The sequence below is a fragment of the Primulina eburnea genome, chromosome 13 (genome assembly GCF_022965805.1).
Source record: "Primulina eburnea isolate SZY01 chromosome 13, ASM2296580v1, whole genome shotgun sequence".
Classification (NCBI taxonomy): domain Eukaryota; kingdom Viridiplantae; phylum Streptophyta; class Magnoliopsida; order Lamiales; family Gesneriaceae; genus Primulina; species Primulina eburnea.
The window spans coordinates 4,231,996-4,241,917 of NC_133113.1; the positions used below are offsets into that span (position 1 = coordinate 4,231,996).

The following is a 9,922-nucleotide window of genomic DNA, read 5'->3' on the forward strand; positions in this document are numbered from 1 at the left end:
AGCAGTGTATCATTTTCGTATATATATATATATATATATATATATATATATATATATATATATATATATATTAGCGGTCCGTAGACAATTAAAAGATTTAAATATAATTCATAAAAAACTTATCCTTCGCACACAAGTCATCGTAAAATAAAATGTGCAACCTTTTTCATGGCCACCAAACATGGAGTTACTAATCTTCTTGACCTTCGCTGATTGGTTCAATGCCAAGCTACAAATCCGAAAATATCGACGAAAACTCTCCTGACGGCCGTGCTCCAAGACCCCTACTCAATAGACCATCCCTCAATTTTTTAATTTTATTGATTTAGGGTCATCTTCCCTCCCAATATTTGTTTTTATCTGCCTAAAATTTTTAAAAATTATTTTTTCCTCCTAACTTCCATTTTTTGACTCCGCCTATGCCCCTCCCACCGGAGAATGGCCCTCGGAGACGTCCAGCTGCAGGTCCGCAAAGAAAAACTTGAAACTCATTAAGCATCGTAAGTGGTAACATAATTTTTCGATCTTTTAAAAATTTGTATTATCAAACTATTTTTGTGTAAAGAGGTGCAAGTGGAATACGCAAAGTCTCATGATCAAACAACATATATCTTTACTAAGCTACTCAAGTTTGAGATTTCATTAAGATGCAAAGTTTGATTAGAATTGTAAAATCAAGTTTAAGAAGGAATGTCAGGCTTGATTTAGGCCACTACGATTGATAAATAAATAGGGGTTGATAAGTAATTTAGCATAAATCCAAAAACTAAATTCTAGAATAATTTTGAAGTAGTTTGTAAGATCATAGAGTGTTCTAAGCAAATATCTAGAGTACTAATTATTTAGATTGTTAGAAGATTTAAGAGGATTCTAGGCAATAAATTGTTGGTCCCACATACAGTAATTGAGATAATAAAACCCGAAAATAAAGAATAATCTAGACACCGAGATTTACGTGAAAAACCTCTAAAAATTATTAGGGTAAAAACCACGGGGTTGAGAGAATTTTCAACCCCCGTTCTACATATGCCCGAGCTTTTTATGCCATAACACTATTAATTATTCTCCTGAACCAATTGATGCAACAGCTAGTTCCGATACGGGTTTTACATCCGATGTCATCCAATTGCCCCAAGTACAAAAGATTTTTCGTAAGTCATTTCATATGTCGTACCTCCTGTATAGTGCGAATGGTGCCATCAAACATCTTTATTTTGATAATATCGACCTCAACGATTTCCAATGCATGATCATTTTTCATGAATACAGATCCTCTTAAGGCTGGTTCATAATGATAAAATCATTCTCTTTGAGACGTCATATGCCACGTCGCTCCTAAATCCATAATCCATGTATCACAAAATTTGTGTATGCCTTCTGCAAATGTTGCCGCTTCGGTGAATAATATTTCACCACTGCCTGAAGTACTGACCACATTTCCTTGAGAATTCTTCTCGATACTCATACAATCTTTCTTAAAGTGCCCTTTACCGTCACATTCAAAGCAGTAAATAAGCTCAAAAACTAGGGGTTCGAATTCTAGCACCAGAAAAGACTGCATGAAACAAGATTGAGTTTAAAAAGGTGAGGGGAAACCAGGGGTTCACCAAGCATTGGAAAAGACTATATTCGCAATAGCCAACTCCCATTTTGCATTTCAAGGAGTCTCAATTGCTAAAAATTCTTTCTTCGTCTGCTCGGATAAATTGTATGTATATGTCTTTCTATCTAGGATGACATACCTAACTTGTTTTCACTTTTTATGATAAAAATTCCACATGTGTGCTGTGATTGCTAACAATTCTCAATGCTCAAGGAGAAAGAAACCACGAAAACCCCATCAGAAGAACCATATAATGCTCTTAAAAAGGCTAGGGAAGAACTGTTCAAATTAGCTTGGTTATTCCTCATCAGATACCACATTTATTATGAATTATACAACACAGCTTGCAATAAACAATCTTTTAACTCACAATAGCTGAAGTATGTACATTCATTGACTTTTACAAAAGATATTCAATAATAATACCAATCTTGGGTGGAAAGGATAATCAATATCACGATCTTTCTAGGCTAGATTTCAATTTTTATAATTTATTTCCTACTCGCAGTCATATAATCCAATATATGTGCTAGATTTCAATTTTTATAATTTATTTCCAAAAATAAAGCTTGAATCTTTGAGAACTTAATGAATGAATAAACTAGATTATACATAATTACAACAAGTCAGACTGTCATATAACAGTGCAATATTTCAATATGATATGTATCAATGGTGACATACTATCACGAAATATCATGTCTTGTATAATGCAGTGACTGTTTAGGATTCTGAAGTGAATATCGAGAGTTAAAGAGGACATAAATAGTCAAGAACCAAAAACGTTTTATAATTCGAATGTGCATAACAATATGACCAATAAGCGTGAAATGCACACATGATGCAATATATATGAACAGAGCGGTAGTTGATAAAAATTTATTGTAATTTTAGGCCAAATGTCAAAGATCACAAAAAAAATCCGTGAAATTGTCAAATGTGTCGGAAATAGGTGCAGAAAGGTTTGGCCATCAAGAGCCAATGAATCGGGTGGCGTGGGAGATTCACGCGTCGGTGTGGAAGCGCGTGTGACTAAAATTTTCACCTAAAGTCCATCTTGTTCCGATCTACAACATTTATGTTTAATACGGAAACAGATCAATACTAGAATTTAAAAAACTAGAATGACTATCAACCTTGTTTTGGTCATCTGAAAATAAAATTTTTTATTACTAACTACGTGGATGATCAGCTGGAATATATGTGAACTAAGAAATATTTTGAATACTTTATATTTTAAAACCGAAGATAAATATGTTCATGAAGTTAGAGAATCAAGGAGTGCAAATTTGCTACCTGGAATGGAGTTTTCTGAAAACTTTCCAGTAATGTTCTACACAATTTTGATCGATTTTCAAAACTTTGGTTGATGATCTTGATACACCACAACACACGATGAGTTTGGGTATGAAGGAGGAGGTGTGTAAAATTTTGGACAAAGTTCGGTATTTTTTTCCTTATATATCCTTATTTTCTTTTTTATTTTCCACTCTAACCTCCCTTTAGAATTTTTCTCTCTAAACTACGAATTTCAGGTGATTTTTTGATAAAATATATATAAAAAAAAGCTTATTTATAATAGGGAATCAATGAGATGAGTCATTTATACTTATTTATTTTTATTATTATTATTATTATTATTATTTATAAGTATATATTTGAGTGTTCTACATATGTTTTTTTTTATAACTGATATTTCGAATCTTATCTTATTTTCTAAGCACCTTAAATATTCGGGTATATAAATAAATAAATAAATAAATAAATAAATAATATATATATATATATATATATATATATATATATATATATATATATATATATAATGAACTTTTAAACTAAATGCACATAAGAGTAAGTAATAAAATAGAAAGTATATAATACATTATTCAATCAAATAATTTAGTTATATACAATTTATTTTACTTTATTCATCTCTCGCCTATTTTGTTTTTTATTATTCAATATTTGTATATTTTTAGTTTATTCAGGTTATTTATGTAAATATATAGTACTTATGATTACGTCAACATATATACACTAGATTGAGTAAATATATAAGTTGAATTAGGGGCGTCAAAATCAGACACGAACCACCAACTCGAAAAAAATCAGGTTTGAGTTTGGGGTTTTCGGGTTCGGGTCAGATCGAGTTGGACTCGATAGCTGACCCGGAAGAAATGATCGGATTGGGTTGGGTGGGTTGACCCGGAAATTTTAATTTTTTTTCAAAAAAAAAATAATTAATAAATATACTCTATATTTTTATATATTGTATGTCTGAAAAAATATTTATTATATATTTATATCATAAATTTTCATAATTTAATATTTATTTTGAATATTTTTATTTTAAAATTTTTTTTTTATTTGATTTAGTACTATTACTCAATCCAACCTCACCCTTAAATTCCATATACTAAGCTTAAATGCTAGATCATTTACAATTCACAGACAATTTAAAACTCATAGTCAGCCCTATATATAAAATAAGTCTAATGACTAATTTTTTTTAAAAATCCATAATTATATTTACACATTAAGTCTGAAACTAAGCTGAGCATAGGTAAAGGCTATTTATAATAATGTAAGTCATACCATATATTAGAATAATGCTAAAACTACACCAAATAAATCGTATCAATTATATCATGAGATTTTGATATTATCCAATTAGATTTTGTGTCGAAGTTTTCATGATATTTTGATAAAATACTAAATTTTTGCATGGAATTTTTTATATTGTAATAATTATTTTACAAATATTGAGATTTGGATAAAATTGAATTTTTGTATTAAAATAATTATTTATAAATCTCGTTATATATATAACACGACTGGATATATAATTACAAGAGGATCCACTCAGTAGCTTCCCTATGTGAAAGATGTGTCAAGCTCTCTCTGGGGCGTAGAATAAGCTGCGAATTCAAAATTATTTATGGAAACAGTTAACCCGGGCATGGTAAGGGGGAAGCATTTATGGCAAATGAATGAATATACCTTCCCACTGATTTCAGTTTCCTGATTTCTCCATCATTTATTTATCCCACAAAATTCGAAATTTCAAAGGCTTTCCTCCTCCGATCCAAAAAGCAAGAAACATTCTGGTACTGCCCTGTGCATGTCTTGTTTTCTTCTGTTGTAAGGAACTCCACTTGTTTTTTTACAAATATTGCATGTCCCACTGGTCTGAAAAAGAATAAAATATATATTTATTATTTTAATATTGCATGATAGTTTTATGATGTAAATCCGTGTTATGTTCTTCTGTTTTCGATTATATTGTGATTGAATCGCTCGATGTAAATTAGTTTTTTGGTAATAATGTTTTTTTCTGCTTTTTGAGTAGTTTTTGTGTAAAAAGTTTTGAGGGATGATTATTTACTAGGGATAATTTCTGTGATTTTAATTCTATGATGTTTTGTAATAACTTTTTTGGATTATTTGATTAGAATTATCATATCACTGTATTTTTTTTTTTTTTGAGATTAGAACATGACATTATGGATGGGTTATTAATAACACAATTACCATAATCTATTATAACGTAGTATAGATTATAATTATTATATGTTTTATTGATTTTAAATAATAAAGTACATTATTAGTTAGATGAAATATGTATTTGGTGGGATATGGTTCAATTGATTTTCTTGATTTCTCTTGGATTATTTATGCAGGATTTGGTTTATTATTCGAATCCTGCTATTTTCATTGAATTAGAAATATTGTTAGCTGACATTGAAATATATGCTTGTTCTGGTACTGAATTGAATTTTATTTGTCTCGAGCTCTTAATCTTAACACTACCATCTCTCTTTCGCAATCTTTCGTTTTCGAGGTCGTAAAAAATGGCTGATGTTGAGGATATCCAACCAGTCGTATGCGACAATGGGACTGGGATGGTTAAGGTTGGTAATTCAGGTTTCAGACACTACATTTTGGTCCTACATGATGTTATGAGTATTTGTGATGCAGGCAGGATTTGCTGGTGATGATGCTCCGAGGACCGTGTTTCCTAGTATTGTCGGGATGCCTAAATACACAGGAGTGATGGTTGGAATGGGACAGAAGGATGCTTATATTGGTGATGAAGCTCAGTCGAAAAGAGGTATGCTTTTCATCAAATATCCGATCGAGCATGGCATCGTGAGCAACTGGGACGATATGGAGAAGATTTGGCACCACACCTTCTACAACGAGCTTCGTATTGCGCCGGAAGATCATCCGGTACTGCTCACTGAAGCCCCTCTGAACCCGAAGGCGAACCGTGAGAAGATGACTCAAATCATGTTTGAAAACTTCAGTGTCCCTGCTATGTATGTGAACATCCAGGCTGTGCTGTCTCTCTATGCTAGTGGTCGTACCACAGGTTTGTGTTCCGTTACGTTTTCTGAAGAAATATGCGAAAAGGTCGAAAATGGTTCTTTGATTGATGCTTTCTTTGATTGTATGAAGGGATTGTCATGGATTCTGGTGATGGGGTCAGCCACACGGTGCCGATATACGAGGGCTACGCTCTTCCTCACGCGATTCTTCGTCTTGATCTCGCTGGTCGCGACCTGACAGAGCATTTCGCGACGATCCTCAGAGAAAGAGGTTACAATTTCACCACTGCTGCCGAGCGAGAAATCGTTCGTGACATGAAAGAGAAGCTCGGTTACGTTGCCCTCGACTATGAGCAAGAGGTTGAGAATGCCAAGAACAGCTCTGCTCTGGAGAAAAGATATGAGTTGCCAGACGGGCAAGTCATCACAATTGGTGCAGAGAGGTTCCGGTGCCCTGAAGTCTTGTTCCAGCCATCGCTTATCGGAATGGAAGCTCCCGGAATCCACAAAACGACCTATGACTCGATCATGAAGAGCGACATTGACATCAGGAAGGATCTTTATGGAAACATCGTGCTGAGCGGTGGATCGACCATGTTCCCTGGCATCGCTGATCGCATGAGCAAGGAAATCAATGCACTTGCTCCTGCTGGTATGAAGATAAAGGTGGTGGCTCCTCCGGAACGGAAATACAGCGTGTGGATCGGGGGATCGATCCTGGCTTCTCTTAGCACATTCCAACAGGTAAATTGTCATGAATCCCTTTTCGCCGAATCGACCAGAACTTTGTTTTTATAGCTTTTCCGAAACGTGTATTGCAGATGTGGATAACCAAGGCTGAGTACGAAGAATCCGGTGCTGCTATCGTTCATCGGAAGTGTTTCTGAGTGGAAGCAGAGAACAGTGGTGCACTCTACCATATCTTCTACAGTGGTAGAAGAGACCTTCTTACTCCTTGTTTCAGTTTTCTCAACATGAATGGTATTTTCAGACAACAACGTTGGGACATTTGTCTCAGCACGGTTGTTAAAAGTTTGCGTAAATAATCAATCGACTCGCAATGCTTGAAACCATATCGTTGCAAATCTTGATAGATATGATAAAAGAATCCCCATAAATCTCGATACTCTCGACTACTTCTTGTTAGAATTTAATGCAAAAAAAAAAAATTTATGTGCATCTCTTCTGCTGAAATAAGACACGCGCTGTCCGGATTTTTGATTCGATCTACAAGCCATAATCTGTTTGTTGATTGTTTCTATTGGTGAAAAATTTTGTGAGACGATCTCATTGGTCGTATTTTGTGAGACGGATATTTTATTTTGATCATAAATGAAAAAGTATTACTTTGTATGCTAAGAGTATTATTTTTTATTGTGAATATCGGTAAGGTTGACATATCTCACAGACAGAACCGTACTTCTTATGAAGCCAACCAAGCTGTTGCCTCAGGGCCAGGGCCGTGCCTATGTAGAGGCATAAGAGTCCATTGACTCAGGCCCATTTATTTTATGGGGCCTATAATTTTTTGAAAATTTTATTATATATTAGTATATGTTTTTCCAACATAAATATATTATTTTGGGTTTTTTCATAACAAAGTCATCGTCTTCCTGTCAAATATTCAATATTTCTTACAATTATATTATTAAAAATATGAATATTATAATAACTACTTTTGGTAGGTTGATATCTCCATATTTTTATTATAAAAATAACAATTATTCTTTTTGTTAATTTCAATTTAATATTTCATTTATCTATTCTATTTTATTAAAGTTGAGGACATGATAGTCACTAGGAAGGACACCAACTTTTTCTTCCAACTTTGCTTTTATATGATAATAATATTACACTTTAGTTTTTTTTAAAAAAAAAAAATTCAACACACACTTTTATTTTTATTTTTTTTATTTCAACAATTCGAATATCAATTTAATCCCTCCATAATTTGTCAAATTTCACTTTAGTCCATCGATAATGATAAAAAAGACTGTACACACACATCGCGTGTGCAGAGTAACTAGTATTTCTTAACTCTTAACCCGCATAAAAGAAAAAAATTGCTCTGCCTACTCAATGTTTAATTAGTGGACAAAAATATTTTTGACTCTATCTTTTAGCTCGCGCAATTCTTATGCCCAAACACTATTAGTTCGTATGAAATATTTGACTATAGAGAACCTATTGAAAAAAAACGTTCGCTACCGCTTCTTGTCGCCAGCAAGCGGCACAGACGCTCCTAGAATCGAGATTCATTAATCTAAACAATGAAGTTTCTCGATCTTTCTAGATAATCACGAATCTTCCGCTATATTCTTTACCGTATCTGACTATTTTTGGAGGTTGGTTTTCGTTTTTTATTTTCTCGTATAAGATTGTTTGGCTTCATCGAGCACAAAAATTTTAGCACTAGACCAGTAGTATTGCTATAGTATCCGACAATTCCATCTGTTGTCTACAATCTGTTTGGCGAAATGTATAAATCTGCTCTATAAGTGATTTTTTAGTTATCATTTTGGACATGTTTGATCTTTTTATTCGTTTATTTTTTATATTAATTTAATATATTGATTTAATTCGAAAAATTTGTTATGGAACTAAAAAATATGAACACATGATGAGAGAATTCTTAAAAAAAGTTAGACTCGGGCCCAAAAATTGCTAGGATCGGCCTTGCTCAGGGCTCAGCCCCATAAGGGGCCCAAATTTATATATATAAATATATATATATATGATATATGTTATTTATTATCTAACTCGCTCTAAATCTCAACCTCAATTCTTGTCATCATTCCACAAATAAAGTTTACGTTCCCCTACTTCTCTTAAGACTGAAGTAAATAATTTTTTTAATGAATTATGCTTTATTTCCATTTCAAATCTTTTTAATAAATACACATTTATATTTATATTTATAGATTAATCTACCAAAGGATTCTCAATGAAAATGAAATTTACTTATGATATGGGTACTGTAATGTGCTTAGAGATCATGTTAATTAAATATATAACTAAAGCATGTATCATATGATTTAAATTCTTTAATTTGTTATAATTGAATTATGAGTTTGGTATAAATTTTATGTACGACTTGTGTAGTTAATCAAGAGATAGCCTAATGAAATAAAATAAATTGTGAATAGAGCTTCAATGTGTGGACTGTTGAAAAATGAAATTTGTTGTTTTTGGGATTTATTTATTCTTTGATTTTGTGGTTTGTTATTTCGACTCAAGGAATTCTTTGATTTGTTTCCGCAATTTACTAAAATTTGGAAATATTTAGGTTCTCTATTATGTTGGATTTTTTTCCTTCGTATTGGGAACCATTTGAATTTATAGAGACTAAAAGTGTAAGGATATTTTAGTTAGACGCTTGTTAATTTGATTTTTATTATTTTAGAAATTAAAAATTGCAAGTGATTGGTGATTTGGTTCAAAATATACTTGTCTTTAATTTATGCAAATTGCAAAACTATAATTTTTTATTCCATGTGATACAGTTTGTTTTGAGAAAAAAATGGTCCGACAATTAGATTGCACATATTTGATAAATATTTTTGCCTCTAAAACAGGCTAGACGAGTAGTATTTATATAATTATTTTAAATATTTTGTTGAGTTCTTATTGATGTAATACATTGGTTTTGGTATATTTATGTATTTATTAGTATATTTGTTATTTACAAATTGAATTTTATATGTATAGTACAAAAGGGCCCGTTTTTCAATTTTCGCTTCGGGCCTCATTCAACACAAGTACGACTCTGCTCACAGATAAAGATTCGTAAGACCGTCTCACAAGAGACCTAGTCGTTCTTATTTCGGTTGCCAATATTACTATAATAGTATGTATGAAGAAAAATGTAATCCTCATCTTTCCGTCTATATTTTTTCTCCCGAACGAAGTTGTCACACAAACTAAAAACTTTAGCACACACAAAAATACAAAAAAATGGGTGTACTATCGAAACAAGGTTTTATATATA

The 9,922-nt window shown here is 32.3% G+C and overlaps 1 protein-coding gene across 2 annotated transcripts; it reads left to right on the forward strand.

The window, feature by feature from the left end:
- The first annotated feature begins 4,512 nt into the window (after positions 1-4,512).
- On the forward strand, positions 4,513-7,032 carry LOC140810722 (actin-2-like). 2 transcript variants are annotated; one of them, XM_073168606.1, is made up of 5 exons: positions 4,513-4,568; positions 5,448-5,517; positions 5,585-5,978; positions 6,065-6,678; positions 6,756-7,032. In XM_073168606.1, exons 2-5 carry the CDS (start codon positions 5,458-5,460, stop codon positions 6,819-6,821), a joined length of 1,134 nt encoding a protein of 377 aa, XP_073024707.1. In that variant the 5' UTR covers positions 4,513-4,568; positions 5,448-5,457; the 3' UTR covers positions 6,822-7,032. The 2 variants fall into 2 exon arrangements, with proteins under 2 accessions (XP_073024707.1, XP_073024706.1); XM_073168605.1 differs by lacking the exon at positions 4,513-4,568 and adding an exon at positions 4,578-4,713 and having other exon boundaries at positions 6,756-7,031.
- Positions 7,033-9,922: the final 2,890 nt, after the last annotated feature.

Coding starts and splice junctions, on each gene's coding strand:
- LOC140810722 (XM_073168606.1), top strand. CDS start 5,458: ATGGCTGATGTTGAGGATATCCAACCAGTCGTATGCGACAATGGGACT. Junction 5,518..5,584: donor ATGGGACTGGGATGGTTAAG/GTTGGTAATTCA, acceptor TTTGTGATGCAG/GCAGGATTTGCTGGTGATGA. Junction 6,679..6,755: donor CTCTTAGCACATTCCAACAG/GTAAATTGTCAT, acceptor CGTGTATTGCAG/ATGTGGATAACCAAGGCTGA.